General features: G+C 37.4%; 1 protein-coding gene and 1 long non-coding RNA gene across 4 annotated transcripts in view; one reads left to right on the top strand and one right to left on the bottom strand.

The window, feature by feature from the left end:
- Positions 1–11,726: 11,726 nt before the first annotated feature.
- LOC116166506 (syntaxin-binding protein 5) overlaps positions 11,727–25,455 on the top strand; it is a 67,171-nt gene continuing 53,442 nt past the window's right edge. For all 3 annotated transcript variants that reach the window (XR_004144328.1, XM_031481477.1, XM_031481476.1), the window contains exon 1: positions 11,727–11,819. Coding sequence is in view for 2 of the 3 variants with exons in the window: in XM_031481477.1 (XP_031337337.1) it covers positions 11,758–11,819 (62 nt within the window). In the remaining variant the exon portion in view is untranslated. The remainder of the gene's footprint in view (positions 11,820–25,455) is intronic.
- Positions 19,224–20,326, bottom strand: LOC116166507. Its single transcript, XR_004144329.1, has 2 exons — positions 19,992–20,326; positions 19,224–19,935 (listed from the first exon to the last, which is right to left on the bottom strand). It is a non-coding gene; the product is annotated as an uncharacterized LOC116166507 (long non-coding RNA).

Genomic DNA, 25,455 nt, shown 5'->3' with positions numbered 1-25,455 from the left:
GAAAGGGACGCTGCGCGCACGTGTATTATTTAGGATGCTGTGATGTACCCAAGTCGACAGCTCCCGCGCTAACGAAAGCGGGAAAAACACGAACTCGGAACACCTGTGTAGTAACACAAACCTCGCACTCGACAATAGCTGGAACCCCTACGTTGTGGAAAGCCAGGTTGCACTCACTCGCACCCATGCTAATTATCGGAAAGGTGGAACGCAAATAATACGCTTAATTGAATTTGAAACACAAATAAAGTTTATTAAAGAACCGATCAAAAGTGTAAAAATGAATCAAAAGGCCGAAAGACATTCTACAAATTTAGACAGAATACATTTAAAGCCAAAAAGTGCCAGGTTCCCCTAGAACTCGTCGGACAAAAGAACCGTGCTAAAGAAAATTCCGACTCGCTGTTCACAGAGGTGAAATCTAGAGGGAAAATCTGGAGAATGAGAGGTAACATTGGATAACGCTAAACACATTTTACAACACAGCTACAATAGTTATACAAAGAATAATAATCCGAGTAAGTAACTCTTGAATTGTACAGATTGAAATCTGACGTTAATGCAATACAAACTTGATAAGTTAAAGGATGGCCATCACAAGTAGATTTAAAAAGCACCCTCAATCTTTTCTCATGTGTGAAAGATACATTCCGAAGTCTCTTACATAAAGTGCATAAAATAAACATCATTAATTAGCCAGACCTCCTCCAATCTAGCAGGTATCTAAGATCCTGGATACGGTAACCTTAGACTAAAGTTGTCGTTCGAAATACATGCCGCTAAGTATCTTTATCACTCCGGCATGTACCTCTGCAAGGGCGTAACGGTTAATTACACTCAAAAAAGGCAGATTCATACACAAAGAATTGAAGTCGCTAATCAATCCAAATGGGTTCAAAACAAAAATGAAAATTGATAACTGGCCAATCTTCAACAAATCAAACAGGAACCACTTTTACATTGAAAGCAAATTACACCAAATTCAAGAATCACTTTACCCTGCATTACAACTAGCTGAAGGCAACATAATCTACAATATAAATCAATTACAACTAAATACATTACCTTTCTGTTACAGGGAACAACACACTAACTGACTACCCAAAGCAAAGTGAACTCAAAGAAAAAAAATGAACCTGTGGGAACTCGAAAAGCTAACTCGGCAAAACTAAATCTATCCACCATTTCCTCCCTATACAGACTAACATTGTTATAATTGCTGACATTGAAGACTGAATACATTGTTGAATAATAAACCTATTGTTTTTTCATGGGAACGCTATTGAATTGTGGCTCGGTATCTGGCAACGGTAGCTTAAACGGCGTCTCCATATACGGTAACGGAACTTCTTGTTTGAAATTTGAAAGCAGACATCTCAATGCACATCTCGCCTCGGTCCTCTGACTAGAACCCTTAGCCAATAGATCAACCATGCCTCTCATTGCCCTACCTGGGAACGACCTCCAGGTCACGCTCACCCCCGAACTCTTTTTGCTAGCAATGAGGCCTTGAATCATGAATGGTTCGTAGGGTCGACACCATGATCTACTCCAGCGAGTAGATCACTCAGCGGTATAATCAACGGGAGCTACCCGTGCGAGACCGCGTCATAGGCACATGCACATAATGCACTCTAAAAGCCTAGGAATATATCCGGATATCTGCCAGGGGTTTTACCATAGGATATCTGCCAGGGGTTTTACCATAGCCCAACAACAAAGCACGACCAGCACGATGGCCTGCACATAATAAACTCTGCAATCGACTGCTTCTCCACCTCTCCAGGCAAGTTCTACTAAAGCAACATGGTAAAATTTTCGCTGGAGTCCCGCCGGAGTGTCTTCGCGCCATAATAAAACATTGCGTGATTTTAATGAAACAGAGCTCGATTTCCTTTTATTGGCGTATATCTGCAAATTACTTTGGCATTACGAGCTTCTCTTTTAACTGGATCAAAAGTTATCTTATAGGTCCTTCATAAAATACATCTTCTGCGTTTTTCTTTGCAATGGTGTTCCACAATCCGCATTGTTTTCACTCTTCACTAATAGTTCTTTGTAATTTTCATCGTTTTCTTTCTTCATATTCCGCGCCCAATCTTTCAGGATTAGGTTGTAGTTTCCAAAATTTCGTATTTCTCTGGCTTTGTAGAATTCCGTAAACTGTTTCCATATTGACGTATGGGTGTGGGTATGAACGGTACACTTTTCTCAATCGTCAGATCAATATTAGTCAAAGAATCACTTCCAAAGCGACTTATTTTGACTACATAAGCTGACTAGCACTGTTTAAAAACTATTACATTTATTGACAATAAAATCAGAAAAATTATTTAGCGTCGTTTTCTGGTGTCCTAGAAAACGATAATTACTTGTTATCAAAGATCAAAGAATTTTTGGTGACAACAGCTGCCCACTTTTGCCGCGGGAAACGAGGTAAACTCGAAAAAAACTGCTGCCATGTGCTGTCATCAAGGCTGTCATACAGTTTTTCCATCTATAAACCATTTGTAATTCAAAATTGCGCGTTGTGATTGAGACGAGGAAAATAGTCAGTATAAAAATGTCAGCAGAAAACTAATGTCAAAATGGGATATAATAGTTATTTACATAAAAGTCAGACACATTACTGGCGAGGAAATATTGAAGTACAATTTTAATTTCCGAGTCAAATAATGTTATTTTACTGATGAGTTTTGTATTAAATGTTACCAGAAATCGTGTTTTAACATAAAATTTCAATTTTCATATTGAACTTTTGATTAATGCCAATCTGTCAATGATGACAGGAGTCATTATAGACATTTAGCAATGTGACAAATGCGGCAGGTAAAGTGACAAATGCGGCCGGTAAAGTGACAGGTGCGGCTGGTAAAGTGACAGGCGACAGGAAAAGTAGACTGGTCCTTAAGGACTGGTCTGCCTTCGTCATGGAAACTAACACTTTCCTGACATAAAGTAGGCATGAAAATTAAGGTTTCATGACGATTTTCGGTAAAAACATGTATTTTAAATGGCAGATTCGTTAAGCACGCATACTACAGGACTGTATGTTACATTTTCATATAAATAAAGGATGGGTTCGCGGGTACCCACATACATCTAAAAGTAAACGAGGATTTCATTTGCCCTATTATTCGCTAATGAAACATAATGTTCCATCCCTTTCTTTCTGGTAGAGCTGTAATACCTGTAACTCATTTTATTCATTATGGTGGATGGTTCTAAATTTTCATTTCATTCTACCTCTAATGTGGTTGCCGTTGGCGCGCCTACACTTTTGACAAAATGTAGGAGTAGTATAACAAGTATAAATTGTGCACAAATCTTGTTCAGATAAAGCCCATAATCGCTTAGTAAAAAATCCCATACAACTGAATACCGAACGATCCTCGAGATCTTCGCACATACATCATTTTGACAACACACCTTAAGGGATTCATTCTGTCCCACCAGATCAGCACAGCTTGTAAAATAAATTTTTGAATCGGCATTAGTTTTACTCTTATTTGAGGTGCCTCCATAAAGGATTTCATTTAAATATCTTAACAAATAAACCATTTGAAAGTGCGCATGCGCAAAACACATTTTTTGATTCGGCATTCATTTTACTTTTATTCGAGGCGCATACATACAAAACAAGTATAAATTGTGCACAACTTTTGTGCAGATAAAGCGCATGTTTTTTTAACCGAAACAGCTTTTGTTTTGACATCACCAATGGATATATCTCTTGCAGACGTCACAATCGCCCTTTGTGAGTACCCCCTTCCGACAATCCGTTCTTGAAGTGTAAGGGAATATACCCGATTACGATAAGATGTCGAAGAGGAGGGCTGTGGTAGAAATTAATTCCTTTCGTTGAGAGCTCTCATTAGAATACAATGAAAAGTAAAATTAATTTTTCACTCCCCCCCTCCCGCGGCTAGGGAAAGTTATAGTTTGTACAAACCAATTTATTTCGATGATGGGTAGAACATGTGTCCCCCCCACCCCCACCCCTATTTTCTAAAGTTTAACTTGGCACCACTAAAGGCATGTGTATGCAAAATCTGATTTCGATTTAAAAGTAGTGTGATAATTACGGCCAAAGAAGTAATAGTTCTCTGAACAATTTGAAAGGAACGTTTTTCAATCGCGAAGAAATTCAAGTGATGCGAATAGTAAATCTTACGTAAGTCCATCATCAATAAGATCTTGTTGGGGGCATTCCCTTTGTCGGTACTCGCTTCCGGCGTCCCGTTGGCCCGCAATTCGCGTTTGAAGTTTTGACTCCCTCATCAGTAAGAATTTGTCGGCGACTACCACACTACCTTTATCGGTATCCACTTCGGACGTCCCGTTCACCCGAAATTCGCATTTTGGTAGTTTTCCCTAAAAACCCTCCACAAAATAGTACTCAATTTTTGGGGCTCGAGATTGCTAGCGACACGAGAAAGAGAGACCGCGATTCGAGCTTTAAGAAACTTTAAACCGTGTGACAAAATTCGCAATCGAAGTTACCTTGCGCACCCGAAGTCGATTACCCCTCGAAGATGCACGCCTTGCGAATTTCGCCCTTAGGAAAAAAAAACAAATTTCCGTCACGCAGGGGTTGCGCGCGTTTTCAAGATCTTTCGGACGACGCCAATTTGAAAACAATCGGACCAAAACTGTAGAAAAAGATAGGAAAAAAACTGAAGAATCATCAGGTTGGTACATCACGCTGGATGGCGCCCAGATGTCGCTGACCCCACATCATGTAGCCCCGTCCCTAAAGTTGTTAATTACACGACATCGGTAGGTGCATGTATACTCCTGGTCTTTCTACAAGCGTTCTTCTACGGTCTCGCATTTCTTGCCAGCCAGCGAACCTGCCAAAGTGAAATGAAAAGCTATCTTTTTACAATAAATTTGCAAAAATCCGTTAAAAACGAGACGACGAAGGATGATGAAGGAGCATCCAAAAAACATTCTCGAGTATGAACGGCCGAAACTCGATTTAATTGGAAAAATAACCTTTTACAATCAAATATAACCTGTGACGTTGTTAATTAATAAGATAGTGTGTTGTTAAGACAGTCCGTATAGTGTATCTGTACTGTAACTGTATCCGTAACTGCTCACGTGACGGCCGGCGACGTTTCGCGGTAACGCACACTCATGAGCCGTGACGTAACGCAACGGAACGAGCTAATGCGCACAAAGATGTTTAATTCAATGTTTTTTATGTTGAACGTTTTTTAACGGTCCGTAAAGGTGCGTATACATATACGAGCAGAACCGTTTGCGAACTGCTCAAAAACTGTTCTTTGAAATTATTTTTACAATGAACTTCCAACGATCCATGGAAAACCGAACCAGTCGCAAACCACCAGCAGTCATCGGTCTGTGTACTTCAGTTAAACATGTCTTCGCTCGCGAGTGGAAGAAAAATAACGAACTGCACGCAAACACGTCCCAATATGAACCGCGAATCCCTTAGTGTTCGTCAAAAAACCGACAGGAAACTGTTCGCCACGAACGGCTAAGGAACGGTTGGCGAGCGCTTACAAATCCCGTCCTAATCCAACAAACCAGTTCTTCGCGAGCGGTTCACGAACGGTTCGGCTCGCATATGTATACGCACCTTAACCCGACGGAAGTGACGGAACGGAACGAACAAGTGTGCGGCAACCTTAAGACATCAATTTGATTTAGGTACCTACATTACGATAACTTAAATTTTGACCAAAAAATATCAAAACCGTGTAAATTTTATGGAGAACATGCTCAAACGAATGGGGGTTTACAGTGTAGTTGAATTCCGCAGTTCTAATTTAATAAGCGTGTACCTGAAACCATAAAACATTTTTTTGGACAGTAAAAGTTTATTTAAAAATAGAGGCTGATTAGCAAAAAAATAATGAACATGTGCGGTTTTAAAGGTTTATTCAAAACGATATGATTGTGGCGGGCTCTGTGACGTAATAAGCCCGACCAATTAGCTCCTAGAACCATTCAGATGACATAACGACTTGGCAATATTGCAGGAGAATGGCATTTATAACTTGAGTCATCTGTCACAGGCACTTGTCACTTTCGTGCTAGATGCAGTTAAACATCCCTCTCAAAACGTCAAATGTGACAAACGTCAGACCCTCGGGTAAGGTTGCCAGCTCACTTCTACGTGATTGGTTGTAGGTTTGTGACGTATTTAGTCTGAAGCGTTTCAAATTCGGACTAAAAACACAGCTTTTCAATAATTTATTTGGGGTTTATTTTACTCGCAAATAAAAATTGAGGACACACGGGTCTTTTTATTTTTAATGTACTTTGTGGATCAGAAATAAAAAATGAAGGCGGGATGAGCCCATTACCTAACTCGATGTCGAAGATGACGTCTGGTCAGGTTTTTAATGCATACCTACCTACTTATGAACACATTCCTAAAGACATGACAGCTTTCGCCTCTTCATTTCTCTATTTGCTACATGGTTTATTCATATTTACTGATTACACTGATTTTATTACAATTGTCTACGTTACGAAAAATGTACCAGAAAGATTTGAAGGGAGTGCAAAAATGAGGAAAATTCTATTGTCATGCACGATTTCAAGTCTTTCAATTTGAACGACATAGCATGAATTCAAATGCTTATCGATGTGGATTTGTGAATAGGAAACGTTTGGTAACAATTCTCCCAAACCATTTTCATGCAAATTACTGTAACGGCACTGATGAATATATCATACCTATTTTGCATGGTACATTGAAAATTAATAGTTGATACTAGTCTACTTAGGTCCTAATCAATAATAATATCGTACATGTATTGATTTTGATATCTTACTCGATACTATTTTGTTTTCATCGAAAACGTGCATAAATTACACCATTATGTTTGCTTATTTGTGTATAATAAATAAGTACCTAAGGCATCCTTTGATCTGCGCTCTCGTTTCGCGCTTCTGATGATGTTTGATGTAATTCTTGAAAAGTGTACTTACTAATTTGAACATAAAGTCAATTTACTGTAAAAGTTGCAGCAAATTTTAATGAAATATCAAATTGAAACTGTGAAACTAAAAGGTAATTGTTGCATTGTGCTACTAATGGCAATTACAAAACTTTTGCATTCCTAGTATGTTCTCTCCTTGGAGAGAAATTATTTCTGTAAATGTACCTATATCTACCTACGATTATTTTGTAGCAGACTCTCAAACAACTAAATATCACCGTTGGAAGATTTCGAGGATATCACGTAGTTACTTTTAAAGGTTTAATCATTTTTATAAGATTCCGATGTTGGTATTATTATCGATGATAATATTAGTGTTGAAAATTGGTTTTGCCCATGCACAGTGGCAACTTTCTATTTAAATGAAATTTGACACATAGACACTTGGATGGAATAAAAGCAAATCAAACGCCACTTTCAAAATTTGGTTTTGCTATCCCTTATTTATTATTTATTTTATTTATTTATTGTCCCTTTCTTGTTCAGGGCCATCAACAGGCATGCGCCCAATTACAGTGACCCGCATAATGCTTTTTAGAGCGTATACAGGGTGTCTTAAATTGAGTAGGATAGCATGGCTATCTTTGTTATTATTATACAATGTTATTATTATACTTACAGATTCGGTTAAATTGGCAAAGTTGTGTAGTTTTTGATGCTGATGGATATTCCGATGCGATATTTTGACAAAAATAAATTGTTTCGTAAATAATTGAAAAAAAAAGTGAAAATCGCCATTTTAAAACAATCAAATATTTTAGCAACAAAGAGAACTATCGAAAAAAGTTTGAAATAAAAGTTGCAAGATTCGATGGGATAAATTCAATGGACGTAGAATTTTTTTTTCAAAATGGTGGTTCGAGGCAAAAATGCGAGGTGGATTACCAAATGCAATACTAAGTGTTTAGTATCGCTGATTTTGAAATTGTTTTGTCTATGGAATGACATAAAAATCCAATATGGTATCCATTTAAAATAAGGAAGTTGATGTTAATATCTCGAAAACCGCCATTTAAAAAATTGTTTCTACACCCATTGAATTTATCCCATTTAATCTTGCAACTTTTATTTGAAACTTTTTCGATAGCTCTCTTAAAATTGATTTTATCTCTAATTGTATTCTAATTAAAGATCTCAACGAAAGGAACCGTTCTCTACCAACTACTGCCCTTCTTTCTGCTTTATCTGCACAAGATAAACAATAAATAACAATGTATACTTGTTTTACATACATAATTATATAACACCCTGTATATGCGACGCAACTAGTAAATTTTATAACGTTTGTATACGACGACGCTTCTTCAATTAATAATAATAATAATGTTTATTCAATAATGAAAGATACAAAGTCTTTTTTATCACGTCAATACAAAAAAAAATATACAAACAAAAGCTAACTAAGACAGTTTTAGATCTAACTTTTCAAATTCTTGGACAGAATAAAAAGCATGTTTCATTAACATTTTTTTAACCTTGTTTTTAAATGTAATATAAGGGAGAGTTCTTATGCCTTCTGGCATCTTATTGTACAGTTTAACAGCAACAAGGCCATAACTTTTATGAGATTTTACAAGTCGTCTCTGTGGAAGTGTTACGTTGTTATTACTTCTGGTTCCATACTTATGAATTTGACTATGTGTAATCCATCTATTAACATTTCTGCGTGCAAAGAGTAAACTCGAGAATGTAACAGCTAGGCATTGTCAGTATATTACTTTTAACAAACAAAGGTTTGCAGTGCTCCAATGGATTTACTTGATTTGTTCAATTTTGTTCAAAGACACAATATTTAAAAATCGAACGACATTCACGAATTTTTTAACATAGTTTTTTCGTCCCACGAAATCCATGTATAGTTACTTTTATTTGGAACACCCCGTATGCAGCTAGAAAGTCGATTTTTTCCATAATTTGGGTGGTACGGATAAAATTTCGAAATGTTTTACAACAATCTATTTTTCTTGGGAGGTTTCAACTTTAGTACTAAACAGCTTCTGATAAACATAAACGGCTCTTTTTTTAAATTCCACGTCGATGTTGATTTTTGCAACATTGAATTATTGTGAACCCACCAAGATTACCCGAACTGAGCTACTACATTTCCAAATTATTGTAAGGTAATGTTTGTGTGTTCACAATGAGCTTATCATGGCCAACTTGGACGTCGAATTTATTCAAAATAGTATATTGAAAGGCAAGTGTTACAATGCGACCTATTGTAATACGACTATCTTGTGGCACGAGTGGCGACGCGAAGCGTAGCCACGAGTGTCCGCAAGATAGGAGTATTACAATAAAGCATTGTAACACGCGTTTTTCATACTATTTTTTCTATTTCGGTGCTTTAATTTAATTAAAAAAATCATTATCAGAAACTATAGGGAACATTAGAACTAACATGTTTTATGTTGGGAACACTTTTTATGCCGTTAAGTTTTAGGTTGGCAGCGTAGTAAGACTGACATTTTGAAGTTCAAACATGGAAGTACCCAACGAAGTACCTACTTGTACTAACTAGTAACTGCCAACTTAAGAGATGAGTTACCAAAAAAAACGACTATAATCACTGTCTTTGTACAACTGTTTTCGGCCGTAAACAGTTGTACAAAATCATCATTGTGACACCGAAATAGAAAAAAATTATTAAAGCTCTCCTGTGAGATCGAAGGGACTTGAGGGCATGTTTGTGTGGAAGATCAGTACTCTATTAGCCAGTTTTGACTCCACCGTCAATAAGATGTTTTCGAAGGCTATCACATTCCTTGTGTTTGTACCCACTTCCGACGTCCCGTTCACTCGCAATTTGCCTTTGAAGTTTTGACTCCACCGCAGTGACATCTTGTTGGACACGGGGGATACCACAGTTCCTTTGAAGTACCTGCTTTAGACGTCCCGTTCACCTGCAATTGGCACCTTAATGGATTTCGCTAAAAAAACCTCCACAAAATAGTACCCAATTTTTCGGGCACTTCTTATAGCTCAAGCTTCTACTGGCGACACGAGAAAGAGAAATCGCGATTCGAGGTCTAGAAACTTTTAGACGCCCAAAGTCGACTACGTCACGAAGACGCGCGCCTTGCAAAAGCTGGTTAATTTCGCCCCTCGGAGAAAAAACAAAATTCCGTCACGAAGGAGTTGTGCGTGCTACAAGAGCTCCTAGCGAGTTTATAATTTTGCGGTGTCTGTCCCTCCGTCCGTCCGTCCGTTAGCACGATAACTCATAAACGAATGGACCGATTACGATGAAATTTTGCAGGTGGATTCTTTATCAAATTTGTAGATCGGAGTTCGTGAATGGGCTATGTCAAAAAAGAAGGAAGGTCTTTTTGACATCTCCGTTAGTTGTGAACCGAATTGCATAAAAAGCAATGCCGACAGTTAAGTCAACATTCATAGGGTCCTTTTCGCATCTCGACCATTTATGAACCAAATTGCAACCTTTTTTATTTATGAAGGTATTTAAATAAAATTTGACACATATGCACTTGGAATAAAAGTAAGTCTAACACTAGATTCAGATTTTGGTTTTGCGTCTGGTATAGCCATACCCAGGAGCTCGTTTGTTATATTTGTTTACACGTTTCTTAACGAGCTCCTAGCCAGTTCATTTCTACTTTAACTCCGTTATTTTTTCATCGACAGCAATTTAATTTGGAGGTTTTTCTACGAGGACACGGGATAAATTGACTGGACTAGGTAGAAAATGAAAAACGCAATTCGTCCCGATTTCATTCATTTCGTACTACATCTTCTCCAATGAACATCTCATCATTTTCATTTAATACACGTCGGTAACTTTTAACCTTTCATTAAGAGCAGCATGTTCCTAAATTAATCTATTGTTTATATCCAAATAAAAAGAAAAAACTTGTTTTCTCAAAAACGTCTCCTGTAAGTAGGTACCTAGTATTGGTTTTGAACTCTAATAACGGGCGATCAAAAATGAGTTGCTGTCGAGTCACCTTTGCAAGTTCAAGTTAAATACGATTTTCCATGTAAACAACAATTTCAAAGGCGACTCGACAGCAACTCATTTTTGATCGCATAGTATATTTTCACGAATAAACTAACCGCCAGCGCCGCGCCGCGTCGGCACCGGTGTAAGTTTCAAATCTTTTGAGCGTGGAAAGTTGATGTAGTAGTTAAATCCATATTACATATAACAAAAATTCTAAAACTTTTTTAATTAACTGTAGCGAGTTTGCTGTATGCAGATAAAAAGTAACCGAATAATAATACGTATGGCCACGAAAAAAGCCAAACTTGGCTGGTTTTAGTACGATTAAATTTTAAATTAGGAGGCTACTTGTGGAATAGGATTTATTTCTTTAAATGGCATTGTAATTAACTGGAATTCTTCGCATTTGTTCGCTACGGAAATTTGCTTTTAATAAACAGTTGTATGTAAATGTAAGAAAAATTCTGATTTAAAAAGTAACTGAAATAACCTTAGAAAATGTAGTGAAATAAAAATGAATTACAATATGCAATGTTTAATTATTCGCCATATAGCGTGTGCAAACACACATAAAGCTGCCGTGTAGAATTTGCAATAAGGCAATTACTCTTCATGTATAAAATTTTAAATTGAAGAGAGAAACGGTATAACAATCACAATTTATGTTTAGCGTAATTATATTGGATGTTTGATAGAGATTAGTTAATTGTATTAACACGAACGACGCCATTTGAGAGATTTAAATTATATAAAGGGGCTAATAAGATTTTATTGTTTCAGACATTTAGGCATGGCTTTCCATTTCAACCTACATCGATGGCGTTCGATCCAGTTCAGCAGTTATTGGCTATCGGGTCAAAATGCGGATCTTTGAGGATGTATCCTTTTAAATTAAAGTAAATAGGTACATAAACCTACCAGGTAGGACGATTTTAATCTCACTTTATAACCCTCGTGCTCTAATAGTGTCAAAGCAATCTACTTGTATCCTGTTAGTTTCGTTATAACACAAGTACCTACCCATTAAAAATTATTCGCTACCTCAATTTGAGCAATAGCGTTTGTAGACTAGGAAACCTTTTGCAAGTTTGCGTAATACCTATATACACATTTTACTACATAAAAATGTACGTTTAGCTTCCAACAGGTGCTGTCTCTTCCAACCATATTTAGTTTTAGCATAGAGTACCTAATTGTATTTCCTCTATGGTTTTAGGTACCAAGTTTTTTATTTTATGTTGCAATTGGAACTATTTGAACAGAGTACGGGACGAATCGATTAATGGTGATAGTAGCACACACCGCACAAATTATTGACGGCGCGGCGTGAACAAATCTTTTCGGGAAAGCATCCTGGAAAGCTAGGCCTACCGCTTTACTGTATTATTTTCGAGTGTATTGTACTGCCCCTTTTCATTAGCAGCCATAGAAAGATAATTTTCCCTTTCACAAAAATTCATTTACCAAAAACGTTTTAGTTAATCAAAGTTAATTAAATGTTGCGTGCCATCGAATTTCTTACGTTTTTGTTGATGTAAAACTTATTGTACTGCAGTGTTTCTTATACAGCGGATTTTAGTAGGTAATACTGCGTCGTTGCATTTTCTATTGTACAAATTGTATAAACGTAGTTTTGACGTTTGGATTTGTATCATTTGAATATGTAAAATGTGCGTATTTGTTCCAATCCTCGTTCCAATCTAACTGAAAATATCTTCAATCAACGTGAAAAAATCTCACCACTCACTTTGAAGGGTTTCATTTCAAATGAACAAATTCTACTGAGCAACATTTTAGATAATTAATAATTACGTAATTGGCAAGTCTACTTAAACTCTTTTGTAATTCTCAATCATTTAGTTTAGCACATACATATATACCTACACACACAACAGATTGCCAACATTTATGCATTTTATGGGTAACACATTTAGGTATCCAGCAAGGATGCTAAACCTCCCGCCAGTCCCGCCAGGAAAAATTGCCAGAACACCTGATCCCGGTCTACAATCTATGTTTTTCTCTCTTTCCTTGTCTAAGATATTACAGGAAACTGACATTGAAAACCGGTCGCAAATTACAGCGCCACGACGCCGACGTTGCGGTAGGAAGTAAGCTGCCATACTTGGTTTAAACTTTATTGATGGTTTTACGACTTTTAGTCCAGTAAGAATAGATCAAAAAATGGCAAATAAGGGAACTAAATCATGCATTACTAATTCCTACGGAAATGTGTAGAAGAAGGTTCCCTGATCAACATATAATAAAGTCCCCCCGACTACCGGGTGCTAGAGGGGTGAGGGAGGAGACCGTGATTTTGATGATCACATTTTTAAGTTTTTTACTTACAATTCGAAAACGGTGCGTCCTAGAAAGACATTCTTTTCATATAAATACAAGTTCATTAAATTTGCTACAACTTTGATTCCATATACTTTCTAAAAAAACCCACCGTTTTTAAGTTTTTGACCCACCAAAATTAAATATGTGGATTATACACATGACCGTACTAGCCAACTCGATCCGCATAGCGGGATTTACCCTCAACAGCGGTGGGGTTGGGTGAGAGGAGAGGATCGAATGCTCCACCCCATCAAGACTAGCGGCTCGCCAGCACCGGCCAATGTCCTAAGTTCCATCGTCTGCCGCTGAACTACTAGAACTGGATGCGGCCCGAAGTGTGAGTGTCGTAAGACGGGCATCAACTGCACTTCAGCTTGTGGATGTGAAAGTGCGTACTTTAACGGCCCACCGGTCCTCGAGGACGGCGATGAAGAAGACAACATCGACACATTCACTTTTTCGGACAGCGAATTACTACCTCTCCTTTATGTAGTAGCTACGATGAGGTTTCTTGGAGGGACAAAACCAAAGGAAATCATGATGTAGGTATTAGTCATATGTGATATGTATAATCCACATATGAAAATATTCAACCTTGGATAGTCAATAACATAAAAACGATGCGTTTTTTTATAATTATGTTACCACTCAAAGTTATATCAAATTTAATAAGCTTTCAGTTTTATGTACAAAATTTTTCGCTATAGCGTACCTTTTCCACGTTGTAAGCAAAAAACTATAAAATGGGACCTTCAAAGCCGCTCTCACTACCCTCCCCCCCTTTAGCACAGCCGGTAGTAGCCGTAGTTGATTAGGGAAACGTCCGTTACACAATACCGAAGGAACTGATAATACATGAATGAGTTCCTCTATTTTTCCTATTCTGACTGGGCTATTTACGTGCTTTATGATAGTTATTGTTATGGATAAATTGATAATATTGAGGTATTTAGTAATATCACATATCTTAACCTTGCTTATACAGGGTGTTACATGACCGCATTTAAAAAGAGGGGATCAAGACAAGCACTTTTTTCAAATAAACCGAGGGTCCAACATGTTTCATTTGGGAGTCACCCCCAAAGAAGTGGTGAAATTTGAATTTCTTCTTTAATGTTTTTCTCAGCAACCATAAGAGTTACAAAGATGGGTGGCACGTCTGAATAGGTTTTCTGGTATGCCCTATCCGAATTTGAAAATTTTTTTCCAAAATTCCTACTACGAAAGGGCGCCCCCTACTTGGGGGAGCGAAAAAAATTCTGATTTCGACGAAATTTATTTGGTATCTGGGGGTTTTTGAACATGAAAATACGAATCTGAAATTAGTTTTTGAAAATTCGAAAAAAATTTTAATGAAATTTGATACATAGCCTCTTGTAATAAAACCAAATTTAACGCCCGTTTCAAAATTTCGTTTTGCGCATGCGCAGTGCCAACTTTCTTATTTCTGGAGGCATTCAAATGAAATTTGATACATAGCCACTTGAAATAAAAGCAAATGTAGCGCCATTTTCCAAATTAGGTTTTGTGTAGGATGTGTAGCGCCAATTTTCTTATTTATGGAAGCAATTAAATGAAATTTGATACATATACACTTTAAATAAAAGCAAAACTAACATCAGGTTTAACATTTGGTTTTGCACATGCTATAGCCATACCCAGGAGCTCGTTTGCTATATTTGTTTAATTTATTCTTTCTGCAGCTCAGTTGTTAGTGAACAAGACGCGAAACCCACCCCTTCCTTCAGTAATAGCGTCTCTTACAGATTCTAATAAACAATGAAATTTACCACGCTTCATTCTAAAGTAATTAAAAAACTTTTTTCGTCTTTCATTAAATCTTGAAATAAATGCGCATATTCCCCGAAAACATTTCTTCTTCTGCATATGTCGTGAACCCACACTCGTTTAGGTATGTTGTCTTGCTTTTTGAATTTATGCTTCTTCCAACACGAAGGCTACTTCCTCATCGCTCGAAGACATTTTCAAACTAACTGAATTCCTCCGGCGATTCCGATAACTTATGTGCGATACCCTATTAAAAAATCCGAGAATAATGTCCGTCCGATGCCGGTCTATGTGCGCCTACCTTTAATCTTTGAAATTTTTTCTTCACATGAACATCAGATGAACATCCATCGCGAAGCTTAATGATTTTAATTATTCAAAAATGCTCGTAAATATCCAAAATCAAGTTTACTTTATCTTGCTTTTGCGAACTCTGTTTAGTTAATTAACATGGCGTTATCTGCTGTATCAGTGTCTTGAAACGCAACTTATTGAAATTAAATGAGAAAACGTTAATATCTTGTAATTGTAAGTAATAAATATAAACTGTCTACCTACCTTAATGAAAAATAAACAGAATCATTTAGGTTAACACGTTAAAGTTATTGCCGGAGAAAGTAGCCCCCAGACTAAACTCTCGTATAATATAACTTAAAGGCTTGCCAGGACTCGTGAAAGTGTTATTTCAAATAAAAGTTTTAGGGTATGACACTAAATTTGTGACGAAATTACTACTAAAAACGGAAACGTCTAACAAAAGGTGTTTCGTCCAACACGTGCAGATAGTTAATTAATTTAAGAAATGTATAAAAGGCTTACGTACGTATCATATTGATTTTTTGAAAAATGAAACCTTAAGAAATTAAAAGTGCCACAAGTTCATCCGGTCCGTATTTCCCTTGTGAGATCAATCATAGTCGTGTTATTGTTTAGCGAACATTTCGAATTGCTGAGATGCTATATTAATCAAAATGTAAACCAACATTAAATATCAACAATTGTCGCATATTTAAATGAATCGTAGGGACAATTATGAACCTGCGCCCACTTGCAACTTTTTTATCGTGCTTTTACAGTGTTGCCAACGTTGGCGATTTGTAGCAATTTTAGCTACTAGGACCGTATCTCTGGCGCACATATTATACATTTCGCCGAGTGGCTACTCATAAATCATAATCGAAATTAGCTCTAGTGTTTTGATATCTTATTTTGGTCCGATAATGTGATAGTAATTCATCAAAACTAATCCTGCTCATCGGATAATATTGAAAAAAATTTTTAGGATGATTTCTCAAATCCTCGTGAATTTTAGGAAATTGCTCTTTAAACAGCCTTTTATTAACAATTGGGTGCACCCACTATTTATTCCGGCGTTTTCTAGCGTTCGCTCGTAAAAAGCTTTTGACAGAATTCTTGTAACACTGCGAACAGTCTAGAAAGTTCCATAGACATTGAGGCCCCATATAAGGTTAGTCATCTGCGATAAAGAACGAAGGCGGAAGTGACGTAATCTTTCAGAGAAGTATGACGTATTTGTTTAAGAACATTCTAGAAAGGCTCGGAAGCGTTCGACAACTACCTACCGAGAAAGAGGGAGTTTTGCTATATAAGTAAATCGAATTATGATTCAGTTCAGTTCCTACATCGATGGGTTCTTGTGATGCTATAAATTAGTGCATTAAAAAAGTAAACATTTAAACACAGTTTTCATTTCATTTAGTATTAATAGGTAAAAATGTTGTAATAGATGACAGACGGTGCTGAAATTTGAATTCTAGATTCACGACGCCGACATAATCCGCTTTCCATCACGTTAGGCTTTATGAATGTTGTATGCAGTAATTATCTATTCAAATTATGTAGACTACAAGAAATGGGAAGTTCAAAACATAAATTCGGCAATTCGCAATTCAAGCTGCTGTTAATCACTTACCTTAGGGATTTAGTAAAAGGCGACTATTATCTCGTTTGTGAAGAATTAAAGAGCAATTTAAAAGTTAACTTAGTGAAAACTGTATTTACGTATATCTCCCTTTGTAATTTTGTTTTTGCATAAATTGCAAGCAAGATAACCCGTCTGCCATTATAATTAATTGCTTTTTAAAAATATTCAGTGTTAATACTTCAGTAACATGTTTGCCAAACGTGGCAATGACAGCACAAGGAGATGGTGTTGATACTTTATTTCAATCACGTGTCAGTTTCACACCATTGCAGTGAGGAATAAGTGGCATTTGGTCCATACGACCCATATATGCAGTATAGTCGGTTTTCATCGAGTCTGTCGCCGAATAGGCCTTCGCCTCGGCAAATCCTTCAATGCGTAAAATTCATTTTACAGTCCGTATTATTGTCATTTGACGAAGCATTGTATCAGTTACTAATTCTAACCCTAACCTGATTTTGTCAACATCCTCATCTACAGAAGGATAATTTTATATGAGGTACAGTTATAGGTACCTATTATTTGTATAAAATTAAGAGTTACTAAGGGATTTTGGTTCAGGGAAGAGCGATTCAAGCAAACATTTTAACTCTTCTTTCAGCTGCCTCTGTGTTGTTTTTTGCAAGAATCCAATCATCCCATCTATTCATTTTTTAAAGCTCTAGATTCTGGCTCGCTCTATGAATTCCCTCAAAGATTTTCGTGTTATCTTTCTATGAGTGTAACCACGTGAATGTTAATCCGTATGCTCCACAGGCATCCGTACTGTCTATTTGATGAAAGATACCGCCTTCGTAAGATCCTTTTGTACCACAAAAGCATTGTTTAGACGTTTGCCTACATCTGAAAGATCAAGCGAAAACTCCATAAAGACTCTACCAGTGGAAGTGTGATAGATTGAGCATATACACCTAATCTGTACATTGCATCGACCATAAATAAACTGGATTCACTTTGTGGTTATGCTAAAGTCACAGTAAGAAATAAAGATAGAGATGCTGATGCTTATCTATGCGTGCCATCATCTCGTTTGTTTACTAACATTGCAGGAGGCTAAGTTGTCACATTTCACGAGTGTTTTTAAGGGAATAGGTATTAATAACATATGCATCTGGAGTAATCTAAATGGATTTTTAGACGCTTATAAGAGCTTAGTAACCGAAAGAATTTTAACTTACAATTAAACGGCGTAACAAGAAAACTTATGGTGATTAGCGCATCACAACGGCAACGCTGTACCTAACTGTTTTCCGTTGAGAGGTATTTTGTTCATCCTTAATTTTTAGGCGTTTTTATAGTGCAGGACTTATTCGACTGTGGTGTATTAATTTATGGGTGCCCTTTGAAATGGGGAAAAGCTGTATTATTTGTGGAATTATTGTAGTACCTAACATAACCTTTCATCGGTAGGTATGTGTTTTGAAGTCATAGACGTGCATACGGGAATTTTCGCATTTAATGTGATTTCCTTCTAAGTTCCCTCCTTGAAGTATCACCATACCTAATCATAGATCAATAAGGACCTTTCAAACACATACAGCTTTTGGTCAAAAGTATTTAGTGATAAGTTATTACGTTTGCACTTGCACATGTAAACAAAACATAAACTTTGTTGCCCATAAAAATAAATAAACCGTACGCCACTGACTAATGTTTACTTTCGTCCTCTCAAAGCTCTAATTGACTGAGATGTTGGATCATATATAGCGTACTCTATCTTTATTTCTTACTCTGAGGTTAGGTAGGTCACTTCTCATTAATTTACACCGGTGTCCACACTCGTGATCAATGCCGTTAATTTTCAACTGATCTAACAATGTACAACATGAAATTACCGTAACAACTAACAACCCTAAGAAACATATATGTAAAGTATACATGGATGACTGTTTCCCGTTCTTGGGGTTGCACTACGTTCAGATCGGAGTAGGTACTGAATAAATAATTACAAACTGGAAGCAAAAACATGTTTGTATAAAAGCCGTGCCCGTATGATATAGGCGTTCTTCTTCGCGAAGTCGTACTAACACAACTTATAACTCTGTTTTTAAACTAAGAGGAGTAAATTGAAAAGTCTGATTTACATCCGAAAAAGTTACTAAATTTAGTAACTTTTGGGCAATTGTTTTAAGTATGATACATACGTACACATGTGCATTATTGGTTGCCTACTACATAAGGCATACATTATAAAAAAAATGCAGTGTTGATCATTTTTATGGCTTTTTAATACACTTTACCCTACACAATTTGGTTGACAAGAAATTTTAATTATTATGTAGACATAAATGCAATCATTTTATAAAATCAAAAGGTGCTAGCTACAATATATTGTAAAGTTACAGCATTTTCAGGAATTTTCACTAAGAAAGATGCAAACCATTCTTCAAACACTTCCGCATTCATTTCTTCGTGATAATGGAAGTTTTTCTTCCTTCAAAAAGTAGTAGACCCTCGTTTACGAAACTGTTTTCAGAGCCAACATGTAAAATAATGAGACGTTTCCCTTTTCCAGAAGGATTTTTTAAACCGGTAGACAATCCATCCTCAAACGCTTGTCGTCGAGTACGAACGTTATCATCAGTCCACACTGTTTTGTATGGCCTTCATTTAACCATGTTTCATCTAAGTAATATATGACTCGTCCTTGGTTCCTATATTGTTTAATAGATTTCAAATGCTTTCGTCTCCATCTTATTATGTCGTCACGTTCAAGTAGATGAAGGACACTTTGTGATAAATCTTCACGACTATTGATTTTGTCCAACGTGGGAAGTTCATTGAGATAGAAAAAGTTGTGAATAATTTGACGAACTGATGATTTTATGCTATCGTCAAATTGCGATACCAAAGGTGGGTTACAGCTCTCGTTTTCTTATACTCCTTTATTATTCGGTAAACCGTGGATTTTGCAATTCCTATATAAAAAAGTGTGTATGTTAAATTAACATTTAATGTGTATTTCGTTTCTTACCTGCGCCTTCATCAATTTTTGCAACAATGGTAACTATCTTTGTGCCAGGGTCATCATTTAACATCTGTTTATATAAGTCGAGTATGCACTGCTTTTCTGAGATCGATAAATCCCCCAAATTAAGACGCGTACGCTTTTTTACAGGTGAAATGTTCGCTTTACTAAGTACTTGGCGTGGAATCCATATTTCGAAGTATTTGCACCAACAAAATCAAGTACAGGTACCCGGTTTAGTTCTAATAAGAACTGATTGTTTAATTGAAATTTGAACAAGAGTTAAAACACACGAAAAAGGCAAAATTAAATAAAATACGAATAACACAATTGTAAATGACACAGCGAATACAGATGTCAACTGAATTGTCAAGATCCTCAAATTGCGTCTGTGTAAAAACGGCGCCGTATAAGCCAATCACAATGCAGATTTTTCGCGGGCGCTATTTAAATCACTCCTCTTAGTTTAAAAACGGACTATAGTGTAAATTAAAGGGCGTCATTTGTGTTTTCTAAGGTGAACCCATACCTACCAGAAGAAATTTCAATCAATCACATAGAAACCGTTGAAAACCGACTCGTACTATTCGGTTCTCTAATAAGATAAGTAAATCAAATGAACTAAAGTAGCCATATAGCTTATAGGCAACGGCCAATGCGACATGATTTCACGAAAATATACCCACTCATTTGTAGCAATAAATTTCTAAAAATCTCCATTTTAGTGCAGCGTAAACGACCATACTCACGTAATTTTCATATTTTATGAACATCATTTTAGACTGGAAATAACTAAAAGCCAGAAAATGCTACCTAAATATTAATTATTTTCTTTCTGTATATAGTGCGGAACAGCTCGCTCAAAAATTATTAATTAAAGTGTTCTGCCGGAAATGGTACTTATGTAGGTAATAACTAATCCTCAATTTTTGATTTATCATCATATCACGTTATTGAGGACATTTACAACAAACATGGTTTTTACTGTGTAAAATTGCTGCTGTAGTTATTAATCTCATTGGTGGGAATTCAATTAATAAAATGTGACAAATATACTGTAAACTCGCCCTTAGCGTAATTCGACAATAAAAAGATGATGGATTGGTACTATATTAGCCTGACATGGACATTTCACACGTTTAGAGCCGTGAAAATAAACACCACAATTGCAAGAATTAACAATTTGTCTAACTCACCGATGAACATCATCCCAGCTGGCTGGCTCATGGACCGAACCCGATCAAGGAGCATACTTATTGAGGCGCCTTAAAGGCGCAGATAGACTAGCAGTTACTTGCGACAATTTCGCGGGAGAAACTTCCACATGTATTTACACTGTGAGCAATAAGTGTCGCGATAAACTGTCGGGCAAGTTGGGTTAGCCTTAGCCATTGCTGTCGCAACTTCTCACAAAAGTGTTTACACTAGCAGCTTTTTTAACTTCAGAAAATGCGACGTTTTAGCGCCAATAAGGACATCGTTTTATTGCCGCGGCTGTAGTAGTTTTATGCAATAATGTGAAACACAAAAGAAGTGTTGGGTGATATTTAGATAGGAGTAAGCCAAGATAAAACGAAATTTTTGTCACACATTATCTTGAAAGAAAAGGTACAGTGAATTTTTTTAAAATGCGAACATAGGAGTTTGTATGCAATGTAATTTCCTTATGTTCGATTTAAAAAAAAACACATCAATCTATTGAGTAGTTCAAATGAGTAGTAGATACAATTGACAGCTGTCACATTTTTAAAAATACCGCCGTCCATTTTAATTACGAAATCGGTTAGGTTATTGCTTAGAATGTCAAGGAGGACACTTCGAACATTTATTGTAATTGTTTGCGTTATTTATTTTCTTATTTTCTTCATTTATGTATTGAATAAATCAAATTAGTAGAATAACAGGTGCACATGACCTACAAATAATTGAAGGTTGGCTCACAATAAATTGTGATGTCAGCGCGTGCCATGTGAAGTGAAGTTATCGTAAGTTTAAGAAAAATGTATCCTAAAGTTGCTATGGCCTCACATGGCTTCTTTAAAAAAAACTTACCGAGTGCTCTTAATCATAAAGACTATGAGTTGCTGTTCATAGTCACACAAGTTGCGCGTTTTGGGAATGTGAACCCCGCACACCTCATAGATTGATGTGTTTTTTTTTAAATCGAACAGAGGGAAATTTCAAATTACATTGCATGCAAACTCCTATGTTCGCATTTAAAAAAAACTCACTGTATGTATAAAATTATCAAAGTCCTCGTGTGAGATCGAAGGGACTTCAGCGCATTTTTGTGTAGCAGATCAGTATTCTATTAGCCACTTTTGACTCAACCATCAATAAAAGATCTTGTCGAAGGCTATTACATTAACTTTGTCGGTACCCGCTTCTCCCTTTCCGCGTGCACCCGCAATTCGCGTATAAAGTTTTGACTCCACCATCAGTAAGATCGTGTCGGGGGCTACCACATTCCCTCTGTTGGTACCCACTTCCGACGTCTCGTTCACCCCCACATTTTGGTGGATTTCGCTAAAAGTCTTCCACAAGATAGTACTTAATTTTTCTTCTTCTTCTCATTGCTCGAGCTTCTATTGGCGACACGAGAAAGAGTTGGCGACACGAGAAAGAGGACAGCGATTTGAGATTTACGAAACGTTAAACTGCGGAACAAAATTCGTAACGGAACGTAAAAGGCGCCCGAAGTAGACTACCTCTCGAAGACGCGCGCGCGCCTTGCAAAAGGACGTTAATTTTGCCCCTAGGACAAAAAACAAAATTCTGCCACGCAAGAGTTGTGCGCGTTTACAACATCTTTCCGAGGACACCAATTTGAAAAGAATCGGACCAAAACTATAGTAGAAATTACTGAAAAACCTTCACGTTAGTAAACTACGCTCGAGGATGACGCCCAGATGTCACCAACCCCACATCATGTAGCCCTGTCCCTAAGGTTGACAAATTACACGGCCTTGTAGATACACGTACACCCGTTGCCTTCCTACAAGAGTTCTTCTACGCGCCCCCATTTGCTGCCAACCAGCCAGCCAGCCAAAGTGAGATTAAAAGCTACTTTTTAGCGCATTTTTGCAAATTTATTTGTAAATCTCACTTTGGCTGGCTGGCTGGTTGGCAGCAATTGTGGGCGCGTAGAAGAACTCTTGTAGAAAGGCAACGGGTGTACGTGTATCTACAAGGCCGTGAAATTTGTCAACCTTAGGGACATGGCTACATGATGTGGGGTTGGCGACATCTGGGCGTCATCCTCGAGCGTAGTATACTAACGTGAAGGTTTTTCAGTTTTTTCCTATCTTCTACTACAGTTTTGGTCCGATTCTTTTCAAATTGGTGTCGTCGGAAAGATGTTGTAAACGCGCACAACTCCTGCGTGGCGGAATTTTGTTTTTTGTCCTAGGGGCGAAATTAACGACCTTTTGCGAGGCGCGCGCGCGCGTCTTCGAGAAGTAGTCAACTTCGGGCGCCTTTCACCTTACGTTGCGAACTCACGCGGTTTAACGTTTCGTAAATCTCGAATCGCTGTCTCTCTTTCTCGTGTCGCCAATAGAAGCGAATTGCGGGTGAACGGGACGTCGGAAGTGGCTACCGTCAAAGGGAATGTGGTAGCCCCCGACCCGATTTTAACTTTAAAAGCGAATTGCGGGTGCACGCGGAAAGTGGGAAACGGTTAGTGAATGTAGTAGCCTTCGACAAGATCTGTTATTGATGGTTGAGTCGAAAGTGGCTAATAGAATACTGATCTGCCACACAAAAATGCGCTGAGTCCCTTCGATCTCACACGAGGACTTTGATAATTTTTACAAATAAATTTGCAAAAATGCGCTAAAAATGGGTGGTAGAGGTGACTAAACAAACATCTTTTCCATACAATTGGGGCCTAAAATTTTCGTTTTGAACGCCCATTTTGGGGTAGGACCTTTGAGTACTTACATTTTCTACAAAATTAGAAAAGGCATACTCAGAAACCCGGGAAAATCCGTGAATTTTATCTTTCTGTATGTATGTTGCTACGAAAAAATGAAGCTAAATTTAGGACTTTGTGGGCGTAATACCCAAATGAAAGGTTTTGGGCCTTTAATTTATTTTGAAAAAGTATTTGTTTTTGTCCTCTCTACGCCCAATTTTTTTTTAAAACTTAATTGTTACATCCTGTATAGATATCAGTCGGTAAACTGTTTATTCCATGAATTGTGGTCGATAGATTGCTTTTCTCTCAATCTTTCTTTATGTGAAATGTCCGTTTCGGTAATTATTTCTGGTCAGCTGCCAACCGCTAGAAGAACCACGCAACCGTACCAATCTGAGTGTCTCACTTTTATGAACACCTGTGTCTAAGTGTGATAGGGCCACCTCATTTATCCTTGGCGGTTTTTGGCAATGCGATACCTTAGCCGTTTTTACCTCATATATGGGCCCCAGCATTATATAGAGCCTGAGGGGACCGCACAGACGAGAGAACGCCAAAGATGGTCTGGCGCGACTAAAAATAAAGCCGAGGTGCTCTTGGTTTAGTGCCTTATCCGCTACACCGCACAGTCCATGCTTAAAATTTGAATCGTAGAATCGGACATCTAAAATTCTAAAATGTAGCGTATAGTATCAGTGGTATACGTCTTTCGCTATAAAAACCGTTGCACGTCATTGATTTGTGTATCAATTTCAGACATATGCTGCAACACTGCAACATGTACCAAAAAAAACAAGTAGTGTGCGAAATCTATAGAAAACTTGTCTGAAATTGATTCATAAATCAATGACGTGCACCGCTTTTTATAGCGAAAGACGTATATGCAGGAGAAACAGAACAAATAAGACCTGCGATGATCTCAGTTCTTATGGATTACTAGTAAAACAGAGACACCTTCCGCCATCATGGATTGAGTAACGTCACAAAGTCATGACCTTGAGATTTTCCATTTATTGTCTCGAAATTTCCCAAGGTCATAACCGTGGGATTCTCAAGGGTATTGTCCCGGGATTTACCCAAGGTCATATGATATCCAACAAAGTGATGACCTTGAGATTTTCCATTGTCTCGAAATTTCCCAAGGTCATAACCGTGGGATTCTCAAGGGTATTGTCCCGGGATTTCCCCAAGGTCATATGACATCCCCTGGTTTTGGGATTTCCCAAGGTCATTGTCCCGAGATTTTCCAAGGCAACGGATCTGGGAATTTCCAAGGTCTTTGGCCCGGGATTTAGGGTTTTCCAACGTCGTGATCTTGAATTTTGCTCCAAAGTTATGGCCTTGGATGCTGGATCAATGTTATGGCATTTGCTTGCCTTGATCAAGAATCCAAGGCCATAACGTTGATCCCGGATCTAAGCCCATCCCATGTCCTTGGACCAACGTTTAAGGCCAAGACCGTAGAAAATTCCAGAGCAATCCCGAGACAACAACCTTGCAAATCCCAGATGAATGATCTTGGGAAAACCCCGGAACAATGACTTTGGGAAA

The sequence above is a fragment of the Photinus pyralis genome, unplaced genomic scaffold, assembly GCF_008802855.1.
Source record: "Photinus pyralis isolate 1611_PpyrPB1 unplaced genomic scaffold, Ppyr1.3 Ppyr1.4_LG3b, whole genome shotgun sequence".
Lineage (NCBI taxonomy): Eukaryota > Metazoa > Arthropoda > Insecta > Coleoptera > Lampyridae > Photinus > Photinus pyralis.
Note: the sequence above shows the minus strand (reverse complement) of the source record. Positions and strands in the feature narration are given on the sequence as shown.